Source organism: Wasmannia auropunctata, unplaced genomic scaffold (genome assembly GCF_000956235.1).
Source record: "Wasmannia auropunctata unplaced genomic scaffold, wasmannia.A_1.0 LD335365.1, whole genome shotgun sequence".
NCBI classification, from domain to species: Eukaryota; Metazoa; Arthropoda; class Insecta; order Hymenoptera; family Formicidae; genus Wasmannia; species Wasmannia auropunctata.
In genome coordinates, this window is record NW_012027525.1 from 337,632 (window position 1) to 357,718 (window position 20,087).

The 20,087-nt window shown below is 39.5% G+C and overlaps 2 protein-coding genes across 2 annotated transcripts in view; both read left to right on the top strand.

The window, feature by feature from the left end:
- The window catches only part of LOC105457130, a 77,738-nt gene extending 58,641 nt beyond the window's left edge, over positions 1-19,097 (top strand). The window contains exons 3-5 of the mRNA XM_011701609.1: positions 13,224-16,386; positions 16,559-17,025; positions 17,304-19,097. Of these exons, the coding sequence (XP_011699911.1) occupies positions 14,223-16,386; positions 16,559-16,980 (2,586 nt within the window). The 5' untranslated portion in view covers positions 13,224-14,222 and the 3' untranslated portion in view covers positions 16,981-17,025; positions 17,304-19,097. The remainder of the gene's footprint in view (positions 1-13,223; positions 16,387-16,558; positions 17,026-17,303) is intronic.
- A 470-nt stretch (positions 19,098-19,567) lies between these two features.
- Positions 19,568-20,087, top strand: part of LOC105457131 — a 2,477-nt gene continuing 1,957 nt past the window's right edge. Inside the window, exon 1 of the mRNA XM_011701610.1 lies at positions 19,568-20,041. Within this exon, the coding sequence (XP_011699912.1) occupies positions 19,721-20,041 (321 nt within the window). The 5' untranslated portion in view covers positions 19,568-19,720. The remainder of the gene's footprint in view (positions 20,042-20,087) is intronic.

The window sequence follows — 20,087 nt, forward strand, 5'->3', positions numbered from 1 at the left end:
CTTTCTCTTTCTCTCCCTCTCTCCGTCTCGTGTATGCATCCCGGAACTGAAGCAAACGCGGCACACGTCAGTGAGAGAAGAGCGCGAGGCGAATCGCCGTATCGACAGCCCGGAAGAGATCTCGAGTCGGCTTGCGGGTCGTCTTCCTTTCGCGAGCGACGGTGTCCGTCGCGATTCGACTCGCGGAAAGATCGGTCATTGCACATGCATGACTCTCAGCGAGACACACTCCGATTCCCCTGAACACCGAAACTTGTCGTGAGCTCTTAGAAATATTTTGATATAAATACGCAGGATTATATATAGAATTAGAGGGATTTATTGCGAGATTTTCATCATATGTATGTAGAATAAAATTAAAACATTCTGCGTGTTTGCGCGGCTTGGAAAATATGATGGAAAAAGCGAAATGTCTGATTTTAGACGATAAACGCGCGAGTTTGCAACAAATATTTTTTTTTCTCGCATCCGTTATTTATTACATTATCTATAACAGAGGCATCGTTTGTTACGAGCAACAGTTTATCAGATGCGCGAGATAGCTTTATACTGATCATAGTAGAAAATGTTTCTTTAAAGTTCTGAGAGCTTACAACACGTTGCGCAAGAATATCGGAAATATGCGATGCACGTAGCAGTAAAGAATTTATGTAGATGCGCGACGCATTTTCTCTCTCTCTCTCTCTCTTTCTCTCTCTTTCCTTTTCCTCTCTGTCTTCTCTTTTCCCATGAGCATACGTTTGCCTATGTGTACCGTAGCTTATATTATTTGTGTACATGATACCTCATAAAGGCTGTCACAAGTCACGTGACTCCCATATTGTACCAATTTCCTAAGCTAGATAAATGTTGCCGCCGCAAAAGGAATATTTATGCAAAAGAATTTTGGCAAACGCTGATTCTACGTTCAACCTTCTTGCGCGCGCTTTATTGTGTCTCTTTTTCTCACAAGAAAGGAACTACAATTTTTACATAATAATAATCCTAGTCTTTGTTTCGCTCAAATTGAATGAATATACGGCTATTTGCTTGATTAATTTTACATTCATTTGTTCGATGATACAAGGATTTACACGCGATATACAGTTCGCGTGTAGTCTTCGTATAAGCTAGGGGAACCATCTTTTGACGGATAATCTATGTTAACAATGCACAATCTATATATAGAATGTTCGTAATAGCTACGGGGCTTCCCTTCATCTCTCTGATAATTTCGTAAAGTAAAGAGTGATAATGCAAAAGCCGTGCTCGAAAGAACTATAGGAATTAAACTTATAATTAGTTTATCGAAATTATTTTAAAATCGTTTCAATGATCGATTAATCATATGTCACGCAGCTAACGATTACCGTCAACAGCGAATATCAATGTAGATTTCTAGTGTCTTTTAATTTTATTACATAATTGTACACACACACGCTAACGCAAGACAATCTAAAATAATGCGGCGAAACGAAATACTGAATTAACAAATTTCTCCCGGGCGCATTAGCATTAGCTTCGTATTTCGGGGCTATTTGCGAGCGAACGCGGGGCGTAGCGGCGGATAAAATTCACCGCCGACGTTTTGCCGTGATGTATATTTGCATAATTTAAGGAGCGTTGCTTAGGTACTTAAGCAGGTGTAACGCGAGTATCTTTTGTAACGCGATACTTCCACTAGTGAATTTGCGTTACCGTAACATATACACGGGGACATCATCCCGCCATTAACTTTACACAATGACGGTGACTGACGCTATAACAGACCTCACGGTAAATTTAAGTTGGCTCTTTTTCTACAAATTTAATAAACTACCACTGCTCCGAGGTCACCTACATTTTCTAGCTTTTAATATTAAATGTACCTTGCGAATGTTATACCTTATATTAAAATGAGTTAAATTACACGCGTAAAATTAATTCGCTAATGGGACAAAAACGATTCTGTAATTTCATGAAGATTGAATTGCCGTAGAAAACACGGATATAATGCTGCGGATAAAAAGCGACCATAAGGGAAAATCGTGTATAATCGCGATACGAGCGCAAATGGTGCTTTAATAAAATTCGATTTTTAAAATTGTGGCTGAAAACTTAAGCAAATGTGAGAATACTTTTGTAGCGAAAGCCCATGAGCGATTATTTGATCTCTGTCATTTGACGCTTTAAAATGCTATATCTCGATAGGAATTTCGATGTATTTGAGCCGATTTGCGAATTATGAAAATAATTTTGAAATTGTATTCAATTGAATTTTAACGCTGAAAAAATATCTCTTTTTGTTTCTGTCTCTCTGTTCTCTCTTCTTCTAAAAACGTTTACATATCTTCGTATACATATATTACATATATAGTGTTATATATTTGATTTCGCGATTATTTATCAGGTAAATTATACTGAACATCTCGGAAATTACGTAGCTTCGTGCACAATAATATTTATTACTCTTTTAGAAGTGCAAGTCACACAAAATTCTTGAAATTTCAATCGCTGATAACGCGAAAGATATTCTTGCTCTCCGAGTTTTGTCAAGAGAAAGTTTTTACTTCAAATTGATTGGAGAAGTAGGCAAAAGGGTGTGCGCGGGGAAATCCAGAGACGCCCTATGAAGAAGCCGTGCGAGTGGAAACGCGATCGGTCGGGAGAAACCGTCGACCGAATTCGTCGGGAAGTGCTTTTATTGCGCTTTTTATTGCGCGTTCGATCGAGCTTTCGCAGATAGCACTTCGGTTTCTTAAATCCTTCGTACGAGGGAACGTCGCACAGGTATTCCCGGTGTGATCTTTCCGTCCCTCGTCTCACGGCCCTCCCCCTACCCGTCCTATCGGCATCTCGGAGAGAGAGGTAGGAATTTCAGCCGATCGTCCATATCGGCGCGTTACGATCTTGTTAGCGGGAGAGAAGGAAACCCTCGCTTAAAAAGGCGAACGTATTATAAGCCGTCGGAACGTCCGGCGGTGGCGCGGATAGGCTACTTCTGTTCCTCAAACAATTTTTTCATACGGGCATAAATAAGCCGGATAATCAGTCGTCGGTCGTTTTGGATATTATAAAGAAAACCGTCTGTGTTTACAGAAGCCTTAATGCCGTTTCGGCCAACCTGAAAGCGGTTATTTTTACGAAGGATAACGTCGATTACGACATTCCTGCCGGTCGTGCCGCCGGTATACACATAAAACATAGTTCGATAATCGCCGTTAAAGTTACGCGCAGCGCGTTTATATATTTCAACTTTGTTATAATCCGACCGGGGACGATATTCCCCGATTCCCTCGCCTTTCCCTCTCGGCCGTGTCTCATTACCGAAACCGATACGAAGGCACCATTAGGTTGCGTGCAGTAAACAGCGGCGAGCTCCATAAAATCGCGTCGGGTAATTAAATTTTACTGTGTACGCATTATCTGGACGATGTTCCCCCTCGATTCTGCATTTTAAAGTCGCGGCCCCCTTTCTACTCGAGTGCCCGTACGGCGAGGATGAAATCTCGATTTGCGAAAAATTACGCCCAAGTTTCGAAGTCGCCGATCGATTTATCCGGACGGGTACGTGCAACGCGAACATAAAAAAATCTATATATCCGTCCGTTATTTTTTATTTATGTAACTGAACTTTGTGCCGCGCGAGACCTGCGATTCTACAGGCCTGATGCGCTTCCCTTTTAATTGCACTTCCTTTTTTTATATTTCCCGTATTTAAAATGAAATATTTGTTTGTTTTGACGGTTGAGATTGAGATGCAGCCGTTATTAAAGGAGCGCAAGCTTTTCCAGTCGCAAATCTCTGTGCTATTGTAAAAGCGACGCGCGTGCATTATGAGTTTGTCCGAGGAAAGAAAGAAGATTGTTATAGATGAGATAACGTCACAGTGTACAAACTTTCCGAGGAGATTCTTAAAATGACACCGGCTATTATTTCTCAACGTATTTTCAATGAGGGCGTCGACAAAGCCTGCAGAGGGTAGATACCGATGACACTCGACAGTGATTGCATTCGAAACAATGTGTATCATTTTCAGATGAAGCGTATATCGTTAATTTGAAGTTGATTTAATGAGCGGCCTCTCATTCAGACGGGACAATTTCTGTTCACTAATTGCCCATAGATTTCTCATCGTTTTCTGCATACATGCGCTGTTTTGACGAGCGCTCCACTTTGCAACATAATAAGTCGGTGGGACGAGCAGTTTTTTTTTCATGAAGTTATTAGTCACAATCAGAATGATTTATTTCCGACATTTCTCTATCGTAGCGACATTTACAATCTACCTCTATGTGATTGCAATGAGAGATAGATTGTAAATGTCACTAATATTTTTTTTCTGTTTTTTATCTCTCAAAAATATCGTAAATTGATAAATTTACGCTTATTGCGAGAAGACGAAATTTAATAAAATTTAAAATATCAATAAACAGAAGAAGATGTAGTAAACAACAGTTTTCTACAATTATTAATGACATAACGAGTTTTACGATGTTTTTGTAAATCTAGTCTGAATAATAGAGGCGTCATTATCGATAGTTGATCGTGAATGTAGAAGAGCAAATAGAGGAAAAACACTTGAGAGGAGATGGTAGTTGTGCATTAAAATTACTGCAATTCAAACCGTTGAATAGTCGAACTTATTGCAGGATAAAATAATAACGGCTTATAAACGTAATCGTCCATTAACCAAGCTGCTTCTTTTATAAACGTGAAAATTGTTGTTTTAGCCGGAGTCTTCTGCGAAACTCCAACTAGGTATTAAAGGGATATAAAATTGCTACGCGCGCGCGCGATCCGGAGTGCTTGGTGTAGCAAGAAGTTTAATGGGGCTCATACAAAATTCACTTTAACGACATTTAATAATGAAAGACGATTGTTTTGGCGATAGTTTTTCATATTGATGTGCGTGGCACGGTTCGCTCGAATATATTTAGAAAGAAAGAATCATTTCATCTGATACATGTAAATATAATATAGATATAAATGTACTCTTTGCAGTGGCGTACAATAATTTCGCGATTATTACGTGATTACTACATGGTTTCGAGTTTGTTTGCGAAGTAGGAACGTCTCGGAATATCAAATAACATATTCTGTATTTTGCTGGATCTGTTTAAATGAAAAGAGATTCAAAACGCAGGAAAAATGCAACGTATTTCTATACAATCAAGCGGAATAATTTCGATTCTACGAGAATTATACAGTACGCGTGAACATGACTAACTCAAAGTTCTAAAATTGCCACGTACCGGCTATACCGTTGTCATCGGCAAAACCTTTGCCGCTGCGCTGTAATACGAGCCATGAGACTACGGTAAATATAGACTGCCCCGCATGACTAATTACTTTAATAAATATTTTCTGTGCGCACTAATTTGCATTGAGACGAGTTTAATTAGGGGATATTTTTCAGTCACGCGCACCATAATACCGTTTATTTGCGCGGCACACGTTCTGTATACAGAGTACAAAGTATACAGAGCAGGGATGTTAAAATGAATAACGGTACTTTCAATATCGAGATGTCCCTCCGTCTCTCTCAATAGATTTATAATTAATAAGAAATTAATTGGAATTTAAGATACACAGAGAAGTAAATTGTGCAACATTGTAAATATAAAAATTATATTTTTCAATTAATGTTTCTCAAATGGCCATCAGTTCCAGAAAAATAAATCAGTATGATTATTTATATAAATCAGTATGATTATTTACTGAGATCAATTAAATCGAAACTGTTTTTGTTAAATAAAGAAACTTGAAATTAAATAGAACTACATATATACATAATACATGGTATAGCCTAAAGTATTTCACTTATTGTTAAAGTTACGATCTTTAAATTATGTCACACATTTAAAGTAGACTAAAAGTGGAATTTATTTTTACATTTTGCAGTCTTTAGAAATAAACCGTTTACGATATCTTTCTATTGTCCCAATTCCATTAAAATTAACCCACCGAAATTTAACAAGATTCTATTTTCAATTATTTGACGTTGCTTTAATTTCGCGAGTTAATTTAGCGGATTATAATAGGATGCATGTTGTCGGCTGTAAGTTTTTGAAGGTAGGAAATAGTGGGACAGCATGTTTAATAATTAACGGAATTGGGAGAGGTTTCACCTGCGGGCCACTTCATCGTCGAGTCCCGGGGGTTTTCCTCACCTTCTCCTCGAGTAATGCTCCCCGCGAGACGCCAGCATAAAGGCAGATAGTCCCGCCTTAGTGCTTTTAATAATTAATACGGTGCACGGGTTTGGGTTACTTATCAAATACGTTGGAACTCGACCCAGTTATGTAGTTCACATTTTATCTTAAGTCAGCTTAAATTTACGATCGTAACGTCGTTTAGATTAAACGATTCTTGCGTAGCTAGGTCGAAAAGTGCAATCTCAGTATATTGAAAAATAACTACATTAATTACAAAAATATCTATCTGCGGATTTAGCAGTTTTTAGTCATTATTTAATTATTACATTCAATTCAAATTATTTTTATATTTACCTTTGCGTCTCTAAAATTGCTGAACGATATACGTTTGATCGTTAATATGTTGCATTATTAATGTTATTATTTATTTGTGTTATTTTTATAATTATAAAACAAAATTAATTCTTCTCTTAAATTTTAAATTTTTCAACGAATTCATACATGTGGTACTCGCGCGCGTGTGAAGACTTATCAAATCTATCAAATTTATAAGAGAGATTTTCTTTCCTCTCAATTTTAAAATTAAAAAGCTACGTGTCTGATGTTATCGAATTTATTATTCAACTTCATGTGCGAAGCTCGTCAAAATCAGGATCGATTGCGAACCCTTCCTTATAAGACTTCAGCGAATAGATTACCGTCCTCTTTCCATAGAGGAAGAAATAAGGGGGCTAATGAGGGATAACTACACGTCATGCGACTCGAGGCTGTACTCAATGATCGTATCGGGAAGCGTGCACTTCTAGGGTTAAGAGAGAACTTAATCCAAACACGGTATAAAATATCGCCGTCTCCAATCAAGCTGAATCGTTGAGTTGTCAAAGGGAAAATTTTACATTATGATAAGAACACAGACGGTAATGAAAAGAACACATATTTTAGCCTGCTACTAAGCCGCTTTGACGAGTCTGGCAGTCGGAGCCGCTTCGTGCTTTTCTTTCGGTATCGAGGATTTAGGACTGGAGTGGTATTTTTTTCCTTCAACCCGAAGGAAGATCTCCGGCACTTGACGGAAATTGGAAAAGTTGACACCTCGCAGGTTCGAGTGCCGCACTCGATCGACTTCCCGGCATGTTAATACGTCCCACGAGGACGCACGCTCATAAGAGGATAATCTCGCGTGAGAGTGAACGAGTAAATCCAGCACTGTTGCATCGCGCGAGAGCATCGCGCGGCTGAATTCCTCGCGTGACTTCGCGGACGGCTGCTATGTAACTCCGCGTGACACGCGCGAATTATACACGCGCGTGCGATACGCAATCACTAACCATTGAAGAGCGTGCGGCAGTTATCCGGACGAGATAATCGAATCGCGAAACACGTGTCAGGCTTTTCACCGAGCAAGTTATAGGCTACAAACAAATCGTACACGAGATGCCTGGTGTACAGATTTCAGTCTATTTTTCAATCCATTTCAATCTGCAAATATTTCATCTGTAACATATTTTTCCTTCGAAAATAGTAATTGAAATGTTTGTGAAAATATTTGAGGTAAAATTTGATGGGTGATATCTTGTACATTTTTGCATTTCTCTGGGAATTTTTTTTTTTCTTTCGCGATATAATTTTTGGTAATAACGAAATTATTTGCAAATACTATTGACACGGCGAGGAGAAATTTCTCCATAAAACGATAAAATCTAGATTTCAACATACAACAGAAACAGCACAACTTTGTTTTAGAAATATGTTTATTAAAGTTGTATATCACGGGAAAGGGCAAATCCTATAATTCCTCCTTGTTTGGCTATTCTGCTTGCACAGGAACAGTTGATAATGAATTCGGCTCAGGGACTGTTGGGAATTGAAAACAGATCGAACATGATCACATTTCACTTAGCGCCGCCAATATCCTCGCAACGACCAGATTACGACTTTCGATTTTTTTTTTCAGCACTTTTACATTATCCCTACCATTTAGTCGATCAAATTGCGATATAAAAATTTTGAAAAAAAAATTATAAAATTATAATTATAATTAGAATTGTATTTAAAATAATTAATATCATTATATGTATATCCGTATTAATATTACATGTCCTTTGCACGAAAATTTAATGGCCTATATTTTTCTGTTAAACACACAAAGACAATTCAGCCAATATATTTTTGAAGGTTTCGATAAATCGAGATTTATGATTTTATAAATGGGAATTTGAGTTTATCTGATTCGGATTTTTTTCTTTCGATTTGTCAAAAGCGCTTTAACATGTAATATCTATCACTGATATTCATTGTATATATTTTGCTGTTACGATGATCGAAGTTCCCGTTGATGGCCACAGCAAACACATTTTGAAATCGTTTAGTCGAAATTAATATGCGTTGAACAAATATTTCTCTCCCCCAACGTTTCTGTCCCCTGAAATACTGTCTGCGATCTCCGGTGATGTTTCACGAATTGAAAATTATTTTTATCGACAACTACGATACATTATGCAGGCCTCAAACAATTTCAATTTTATTTTAACGAAGCTTTATATATAGAAAATTGCTAATGTATTCAAAAAATATTATCTGCTAAATAAATAATTTCTTGAACGTTTATAATTATGAATGCGTGCAAGAATTAAAGAAAACCGCATCAGAAACAGAGACTTCATATAATATAATATAAAGATTATTATTTCTGACTGTTGTTTTGCCACAAGCGTTATTCAATTTAAAGAATTGTTTTTTAAACAGATGAATATAACAATTCACAAGTTGCAAATTTTTCTTTTAAATTTTAATTAGAGATATATTTTCACAACAGGGTCACGAAAATAAATGGAATTTTAAAAAATTATATATATGATACTGAATGGAAAAGTGCATCGGTACGGAATTGAGACTTTGCCGCATATTTAACAAATTTAAAAGAACCGCGACACGTCAGAAATTTTTACGTTACAAGAATAACTCGCCAATGCTCGCCAATCATAGACGTAAACACTTCCGTTGGGTCTTCGTGCCCCATTTGGTTACGGTTCCACACCCTATTCATCCCTATCCACTGACGGTAGTTAGTCACGAATAGCTAGGTAGCTTTACCTAGATATTATATCGTACGGAAGCATGTGAACGAACGTGGCCCCCTAACATGCCAATCCCGACATTCGTATAATTAATTAAACTAAGCCAAGGAAACATGAAGTTACGTGAACCTCTTACTATGTTAACTAACAACCTATGTCAACATATACCTTGTACATACATGACAGACTTTTCCTTGTTTGCGATCCATCATTCTTAGAACTTAGGAAAGGTGGAGTTCTAAATTCGAGTAAACAGTACCATTTCGTTACTTATAATATAATATATAATATATAAAAAATACATTCGAAAATTGTGCTTTTTAAAAAAACTCTTTATTTCCTCTCTTTTTATTGTTATTAGCAGGCTAAATGTGGAGTATAAATTTTTGCTAGAAAACTGGAAATAGCAGATTAAATTAGTAGAAACTATTAATACGGAGCTGTTAGCACTTATCTCGACATTCGTTCCACAACATGCAAAAGAAAATACGAAAAATCATGGTAATCGAAAGTATCACAGTCCAGGTCATTTGTATTCACGCAGGAAGATAGAATAGTAACAAGCTGAACAAGATCGATAGAAACGATGACAAAAATTACCTGCTCGGTCGCGTAAACGCATTTGAGCCTTAACAAACGATATTATTAGCTGCATTGATTTGGTTTAATCAACTCCTATCGAGCAAATCGCCCGCAGGGTTTGTGTATTGGCGCAGCATCGGCGAGTGCGATCACGCGATTCGATGGATCGGGGACAAACGTAAAAGGGTGAAAGGACACAGATGCGCAAACCAACCCAACCAATTAACCAACCAACGAACATCGCGTGTTTGCCGAATAAAATAAACTGGCCGCGAAAACGCTGTTAATGATAAGTCGCGGCGCGTTTGGGAATGAAGGCGCGTTAAAATCAGAAATCGTGTCAACCGAATAGCAACTGTGTGTCGTTTGAAGCAAAGATCGAAGAACCATATTAACAGAATGTTCGTCATATCTATTTTCTTTCGATTGCGAATTCTTTATATTGTTGGAAAAAAAAGTTATTACACCGAGAGAATTTGATATTTTGATGTTTTAACGTTTCAATAAATTGTTTGTTAAAACAAAACGGATGCTTTTTCAATAAACTTTGTATATAGGACCGGCTCTAGCCACGTTATCGATTAGAACGTTCGTCGTCCTCTTGGTGTGGCGAATGTTCGATCTAATGCTTAATTCACAGACTATTATCGTGACATGCGGATCTCAAACGTGTATCAGCATAATGCCCTTTTACCGCGAACGATTTCAATGATTCTATGTCACGAAGCTTGTAATTACCGAAGCAAACGGGTGGTACATATCGATATGAGATTTATGTGCTAAACTAGTATAATGTATGGCTACGTCGAAATGATGTAGAATTATCGTCGTTTCATTGATTGGCGAATTATTTGATGAATTTATTTATGAGCAAATTACTTCTTTACGATCAGCAGGTGTCTTTTTAGATTCCAAACAAGAAAACTTGCTTGCAATAGATAATAGTAAAATATTAAAAAATCAAATTTTATACATAAAGTGAGATAATATAATTTATCTCTTACCAATCCTTTAGTTTTAATATGTTTATTCTAATATTTTTTATATTCTAAAAAATTAATAAAAATTATGATATCATGTATTGATAATTATTATATTTTTGTATTGGATTAAAATTAAGAAATCTGCTCACTAGAAAATATGAATTCTAATGAAACGCGATTTCCAAGAGGTGTAAATACGTGACGTTCAAAGTTCCCATAAGAAAATTGAATTTATTAATGTCCTGAATTCGAAATTTCCGACGGCATATTTTCAATATGCGAGACAAGTAACGACGCTAGTAAAGTCATCTGAATTTATTTATGATTTCATGATACATGATTGATTTATTTTTACAATCTTCCATAGATGTCAAACCTTATCCACTCTCACTCGATAGAATCTTGATAGTGGCAGCATTTGAAAATCAGGTTACACGTGAGGTAGCATGCAACGAATATTTTAAGGTACCGACCGACCTTAAAATATTCGTTGAAAAAGAGACAAATAGCCTCGGTTAGGCTATATATGTATCTACCCCAGGCCAGGTTTTTGTCAGCCTGGAAAGAGTATACGCATTCCATCGTGACACCTCGCCCAACGTTTAAGGCATACATCTATATTTTATCGTGCTTGGTTTTTGACGTGGACATGCTTTTTGCTGTCTACAAAGTGGCACGAGATATTCCTGATCGCTTATGAATCATAATATCGACTGTACGGAATCACTCCCCTGCGACTATTCCGATTCTCTCGTCACATTATATCATCGCTGTACAACCATATACGATAATAACAGTTAATCATAATGTAAGCTACTATTTTTACCACGAGGCTTTAGCCACGATAAGTCACGAGACATTCTTGACTGTGCTGTTTATGAAGTGATGTAGAGAATGACCAATGAGTTCAAAGGATATTGTTAGCCGAATCAATTTGCCATATGCAGAACTTATTTTTGTATATGATTATATTTGTCTTTCGAGTTGTCAGATTAAAAATGCTATATAGATCAGCACTGTTTTTTTCATTGTTATGTTATATTGCGGTTCAGAGTGAATCGTAATGTTGTAATGAGATAACAATCACTGGATGATCATTATTACGGTTTGCTGGCGTGATTCGGTAATTAACATTTACATCTAACTGTTTAGATTTGTTTCTGTGATTCGCGTTGCATTGTCTGTTCCGGAATATTCGGAATATCGCTCGTTATGGAGTACATTGTGCATCGCAAGTTCACCACTTGCTGTGGGCGGTCGAACGACTGAAAATCAAATCTCTCGCGGTCGGAAGAGATGTCCCCGTTATTAAGTTTCATTTCGCGGAACGAGATATCGGACGATAGCCGCCGGGGGAGGGGAGGGGGGGGAGAAATCAATGGTCACTCCCCTACCTTCGTCTCTCGAATGACTGACTCATCCACGTGTCCCGTCTTACCTGGCCGAATCAATTTCCTGGTTTGTATCGCGAAGGGTTCGGAGAGCGATCGTTTTATAGGACTTCCTTCGTTGTCTAAGATATCTCAGAAATTTATACCCCACCACGCGGATCGTTTTACGATCAATTACCGGTGGCGAATTACTAGCCGGTGGTAGCGGTGGCCAATATCGGAATTAATTAACTTAATAACGATAAATAGTAGTATTTATGAATAACTCAATTACGTTCAGCGCGAACTTGCTGGTTTACATATTTCTGCGGGCTAATAATATTAATAACGCATAAATTAATGATGCGTAACGGATATTGTGCATTTGCGGTCGGTGTACATTTATTTTTATCCGTTTATACGATTAATTGATGCGCGATGCGAAACGTTATCGAAATCGGGAACGTAAACAACCGCTTAACTGTGTAACTTACTGAAAACGAAACACTTAATCTACTTTTCTACGTTTCCTTTTTGCTTATAAATCGTTAAAAACTTTGAAACCATCAAATTTTGTCAGAAATCATAAAATTTTCAATTATTTAATTTCTACATAAAAAAAGATTCTATGCTTCCTGCAATTTGAAAACCTTTTTTGCATGTCCTATATTAAATGTTTTGCATTGTTGAGTAACTAAGTTATTGATATTCGATTGAAATTCTTAACAGTTACGCCTTGAAGTATTTACTTTAAATTCTGGCACGCAAAAGTAATCGATAAAGAAGAATTAATAAAGAAATATTAAGATCTGAGAAATTTGAGAAACTGGAAATTTATTTGAAAAATAAAATTAGTTACGGTAAACTTCAATAGAACAAATAAATCCATGTTAATAATCATTTATGTAAAATCAAGTTTTTTGCATATTTATAAAAATGTGAGTGAAGTCCCTTAAGAAATAAAATCTTAGAAGTTTTTTTTAACGATGCCTTTATTTATTAATTTACTTTAATTTATATATATATCTATATTTTAAAAATTGTCATTATTGTTTTCTAACTCACTTTAAACTAACGAGAGATATTTTTTTGCAGGTATCCGGCACAACGTCGTGAAAGAATCGTAGAACGGATGACTGCAACGAACACGCTCGCGTCCCAATTAAAGAAATGGATACGGTAATTACAAAGCCGCGTCGGCGACTAGGAATACGGGCCAATTCGGCGCGTTAAATGCTCCCCCGGCGATTCACGTTCCGGCCGGGGCTCTCGCGGATCTGGGATGGCCTTCTGGGAGCAAAAGCGGCAAGAGCAGCAGCAGCAACAGCAGCAGCAACAGCGATATCGGATCAAACTCAGTTAACAAGCCCGTGTCGTCGCCGTATCGGTCGCGCAAGTAGATAGATTTTAAATCGAGTCAACTGCGGGACAACGATAACGAAGTTAACGCGGCAAAATAATCCAGAGGCGATTGGATATTGCGTATTCCGTATATAATGGAAGCACATGAGGCGAGACGGTAGTGGACCCCGAGGATGGTGGATGCTGCGAAGAGAAGAAATTGAATCCTGTCTTTACACGCCGCCTAATCGCTCGACACATTGCAGACGTCGAGGGAGATTCTATTTGATGCGGGACATAAAAAAATGTAGATACAAGTATAGTTACAAAGAAGATACTATTAACCCCATCCTACCCCATTCGAACCTTTCGCGTGTATCGACGATATCCACGATCGATCGCGAAAGCACAGGCTATAAAATATAACGTTACGCCGACGTCGAAGGAAAACGTGCCGGATGTCGCGAGGAGGGGTAGTGACACGGTGAGAGGACTTAGAGACAGCCGATCTCAGGAATGTGACAGAATTCCGTGTGAGGAAATAAGTATCTTTGAACAGAGAGCGTGGAAAGAGAAAAAGCGAGGAACGTACGGGATCGACAAAGACTCGTCCCAACAAGTGTCCTTACGGATTCAGGTTTCCTCCTCGAACGTCGTCTTCGTCGCGAAGCGGCGTTGACTCTGTTATGGAATGAACCGATGCCCGGACGGGGCGTCTAAGTGTCCGCGATCATCATCTTCAATACGAGGATCATGACCCCGATGATGCGGCTGCTCTTCCTCTCCTCTCTGCTGGCCATACAATCCTGCTCGACCGTCTGCTCGGCGAGCAGCGATGGCGGGCCTAACAGCCCGATCTTCAATCTGGATCACACCGCTCTGGAGAAGAATCTAGCGGCGATCTTCAACAAGGTGGCGCACAGCTCCGCGACCACGAAGCGCAGCGTGCCAGCGTACGATGCTCAAGTGTCGGCCAGTACAACGCTGTCGACGGTACCGTCGCCGTTGACCACCAGTACGATCACCAGTACAACCACCGCTAGTCCGTCGATACCCGCCATCAAGTATCCGGCGGCGCCGCGGGCCACGGCATCGCCCGTCTTTCGGGATCTGCCGTCGTACGCGCCGCCCTCCAGGGCGCTCTTCACCCCACCCCTGCCGCCAGAGTATCTGCACCCGTTCGCCGACAAGCCCACGCTGCGAGGTACCAACTCGGACGTGCACCCCGGTAACAGGAGGCCGGTACCGCCGCCGAGCTTGACGCCGGCGCACGAACGGATACCCATCCGACCGCCGGATCTACCTCAGAGTCCCTCTCAAGTGCCCGAGAGGCATCATTCTCATTCGAGGAACAAGTCGGCAAGCGTGCCCGACAGCAGAGAGCAGAGGCCCGCGGAATCCGGTGAGGTCGATCGGAAGAATGGCACAAACGACCCTTCGTTCGTGACCCTTCATTACCCCAGTATTTCTAGGATCTTGTCTGGCAGCAACGGCAGGAAACAAGATATCCCCGACATATTGTTGAAGCCCCTAGCCACGAAAAGTCCGTTGCTGCCGAATATTCACCTCGCCCCAACGACCGACAAAACGACGTCGTCGCCAAGCACCATGACGCCGAAGGCGTCCGGCAGTACCACGGATCCCTCGAGGATCGCCGTCACGCAGCCGACGATCTTCAACCTACCGAACACTGGCCGGCAAGACGACGACGGCTATCACGGCCTGAGGAACGAACACGGCCTGAAGACTGACAGCATCGAGATAGTGGACACGGAGAGGCTGCCGTATCCGCAGGCGCAGCCGCCGGCGCCAACGCCGAAGCGACCGGCGAGCGCCGACGACGACGACGACGACGACCGTCTGATACCGCACGTCGACACGCATCCCCTCGAGTCCACGTGGCGGATCGCCTGGTCGCTGCACGTATACGTCGCGGCGATTATGTTCACGCTCATGGCCTTGTATTCGATCTACAAGATCGTGCGTTTCAACGAGGCAACGAATCTACTCACGCAATCGTACTTCCTAGCCGTTCACCTGCTGCTAACCACAATCTGCACTTTGAGGTGTTTCCACCTCTTCTACGACGCCTACAATCTCGGACACTCGCTGCCGGAGTCGTTGTCCAGGGTGCTGATGTACCTGCCGGCACCGCTCCTGTCCACGGCGTTCGCCACTCTGATGTTGTACCTCGCCCGGTGCTCGGAAGCGCCCTCGCTTAACAACAGCATCGTCTCGCCTATCACGCTCGTACTTTCGTCCACGGTGCACATTGTGCTGTGCGTGTCCCTGCACGTGTCCGCGCACATGCTCGGCTACCAGGACGAGGCGAAAATACTGCCGCTCATCTGTCAGTGCATCTACATCATCGTCTGCGTCACCCTGGGTCTGTGCTACATGTACGTGTACCGGGTGGTGCGTTCGCAGATTCACATGGCCAGCAATAAGGCGGCCGGCGCGAATCATATGATGGGCGCCGATCCTACCACGGTGGCTCTCAGCACTGCCATCACCACCACTATCGCCACCGCTCTGTTGTTCATCCTCATGGGCTTCGTGCAGCTCTACGGCATATTCGGCGTTCAGGAACGTCCGCAGCAGTATCCGTGGCTTTGGTGGGGCTGGCAGTTCTCCGTCAGATTGCTAGAGCTATCCGTCTGTGGTCTCTTAGCCTGGGTCGCCAGCCTGTCCCAGTATCCGTTGCGCGAGAAACAGATGCAGCAACACTCGGCACACTCGGGCTTCGCCCTGTTCCCCTGCGGCAGTTCCACCTCCACGGAAAACATGGACGACGTACTCTACCCCGCCATATGTAGCACCAACCAAGCGATTCAAAATTATACCATGAGAACGGGAAAGCAAGTCTACGACGATAGTTTTCCACTGAACACTTTGCCCGAGCATTTGAACATATCAGGTAAAAGAATTGTAATATCGCGTTACATTTTGCATTAGCAATCTATTTCGCAATTGAATTGTGTAGAATTTACTTCTCAATCTAAAGAAACTGATATTATATTAGTTGTTTAGTCAGATTATTTAATATAACTTTTAATTTACGAAAACTAATATTTATTTTCGTTGCGCAGGTACCTTTGAGAGACATTCCATTCGCAAGTCAGGTACGATGGGTCACTTTCCTCACGAAGGTCGGGGTTCCTTAAGTCGCCACGGTAACGGCATACAGACCCTAAGGAACTCGGAGACTCGTGGGAGGCATACGCCTGTTCAAGGCCTACACGAACAACCTCCGACCAGCGGCTCGACGATGCTAGTCGCCGAGGACGGCTTCGTTAGGTTCCGGAGTCTTGGTGCGGAGGAGGACGAGCTGTCCGACACACAGAGCATGGTCGGCACTCACGGCAGGGGAAGCTCGCTCGCCGGTAGCGTTAGGTACAACGCGAGGCATCCCACGGTACAGCATCAGCATCCCCATCAGCACCAGCACTCGCTGCAGCACTCGCATCCGAGTCAGCATCAAACCCACCACCAACTTTACAACAACACATAAAGGCTGTGCCAACGCGATGACTAGAACGTGATTCTTGTTGACTCGGTAGGTGTAACGAGAAATAGAATGTCAATTGGATATTATTTTAATGCATTAACCCGCGTTTTATTGTATTATTTTTTTTAATTATAAATTTATTGATTAATTTTCTTGTAAAGAAAATATTGAGACGCTAATATCATAATATTAATTGACGCGTGTCCAAAGAACTTCTCAATATATATAATAAATAAAGTTCGATGTATATAATTAATAAAATTATTTTGTCATTTATCATTCGTCTTCGCGAGTGATGTAATATAATCGATGTTCTTTTGTTGCAGACGTAACGATCGTCGTCGATGAAACATAGGATATATCGACACCCGCGAGAATCGTCGCCCTCGCAAACTTCGGTCTAAACTAATTTTATCTCGTACTCTATGTAAGATATGTCCTGTGTATAGACAAACCTAATTGCCATTCCTGCTCTCCCGCTTCGCATCGACGTCCGAGCCAAGCCTCTGCCGTACGATATCTATACATATTTATTTTGATCCTCGATAAGCGAGTAAAAGTATACGGCGAACTCGTTTGGGGTTCCTCTACCTATATGTGGGTAGTTCAGGGTATATTGAAACTTGATCTTACATTAGGCACTTGGTACTTATTAAGATTCATGTGATTGAAAAAAAAAAAAATAAAGAAATACTGTGTCTCACTGAAGTATATAGGAAAACGCTTCTATCTCGGTTTTATGTTCACTGTTAGTACCGAACACACGGCTGTGGAACGTATCGGAGAAACAAATGATTTTTAAATCCGTTCTAATTGCCACACAAGGAATTTCGACGTATTTTAGCAAACACTATTTGCTATTTATTCGCTGCCACTTTTTATAGAAGACTTCGACGTGTTTACATTGTCCCAGCAGTTTTTATAAGATGCATTATTTTAACTAGTTGTACGTACGTTCAAGCAGTTTCAGTAACCACCTGTTCGATTGGTACTTGTTCTTCTTTGAATTCACTGTTATGACGGAAAATTCGACATAAAGTCAGCTTTGCGATCAGCAGGAAGTATATTTTTTACAAAAATTATACGCGAGGTCCAAACACAGAACTGGGGAAAACAATTACGATTCTCATTCAGGTATTCCGAGATTAGGATATGATTGTGTCAAGCTGAAAGCGATGTTTGTACAGTCGATGATAATTTATCACTCAGTCCAATTGTACGATTTAGTTAGCGGCTAAGACTAGATTAAGAATTGCGGGTTACGTTAAGTTTAGCCGTTAAGTTAGGCAAGACGCGACTAATGTCAACAGATTTACATTTAATAAATCGAAGAAGAATAAGGAAGACGAAAAAAAAAATACTATTACCGATTTAGAATAGGTGACATAAAGTGCGATTTTAACGTCACACACACACAGGCCAGCATTTTACTTTATTTCTCAGATTCTAAGGTACAAAATAGTACTTTTTACCTTTCACTTCGTATATCGATAGGTCGCAATGTATATGTTTATATATGGACATTGTAAATAAGGTATACGGGCTCGTCGTGAGTGGATCTACTGTTACGATGGAATCCGATTGGATTCTATTCGACACATTGGAATTTATACATCTCTTGGTTGTATAAAGAAAAAGGTGCAAGACTTGTATTTTAATTTATCTCAGAAGCTGTATTTATTATGTGAAACATTCCACAACAAGTGATCAGTGTGAGTGCGCGATCGATTTGTGTGGGATTTTATTGCAATTATAAATTTAGGCGCTAAACGAAATGGAACAAATGTAAATAAAAGCTTTTTTGCGAAGTCTTACGTCTGTCTTACTATCGAATGAGATTTTAGTCATTCTAGTTGCATTGGATGTACGTAAAACATACTCTTGATTTTTACATTTTTACAAAGAACGAATTTTAGTTGGAATATGCCTTCACAAAGTTGTTGTGTTCACGATATTATTAATTTATTTCGGGATAGTATAATTTAGATCAATTTTACAAAAGTGCTGTCAGAGTTTCTAATTTGACACGCATTACGCAAAAATGTTCCCGAATTTAGGTTTCCTATAAACAAATTTTATATTGTAATATATAAATATAATATGTTAGTTATGTACGCATATTTATATGATTTTATTTTATTGTACCATTTCTTTCCATTTTCATTCTCCGTTTCAATTTTTAATTTTTTTATGCAAAAATATTTTGTTTTCAGAAAATATTGACATTATTTTTTATATTTTAATATCATGAGACAATGAACAACGATAATGATATCATAATAATTTCTGTTTCTTTCGAAATAATCTATTAGAATTGGATTTTGGTAAATATATTGTATGAAAAATTTACATTTTAGTGAAAAAAAATTTAACCAACGAATTAAATAAACGTAATAATGAATATATTAATACATAAATTACAAATATAACTCAATAAATTAAATATATTTCGTGGACTTTTCTGCCAGCAGCAGGCATTTCGTAATAAATAACGTTTTCCAATTATCATAAATATCCTACATTTCTACTCTAGGTCACCTAATGCCTCGCGTCTTTATCAAACGCTGATAAAGCGTAATGTAGAAAGATAAGTTATATAAAGCATAGCAGTCTCGTCATTAATGGTAGTCGCAATATAATTCATTACTCCGTAAAATATCAATCTTTTGAATATTAATATAAATAAATATAAAGTAACTTTAAACATACGAGATCTTAGCAAATTGCTCAACGAAAAAAAAGTATGAGTTTGAACAAAAAGTGTGTCACATTAAGCGAAATAAATGACAAGTTTACAGAAGACGTGCTGATAAGTATCCTCTCTAAAGTATGCAATGGGAAAACAGTGCAACTGACAGATTGGAGTTTTAACGAGGGATCTGCTAAAGGCGATAATTATTTGTCAAATGTTTACAAGGGTAAAGTGAATGGCATTATCGATGACGATTCAAAGCAACATGTACAAGCGAATATTGTCGTAAAGTCGATGCCAAAAAATCCTGGAACAAGAAAAACTCTCAGAGTTGCAGACTTCTTCGGTAACGAAATCGCTTTTTATACGCAGGTAACATTCTATAATGTAATGATTTATTTGATTACATGAATTTGAT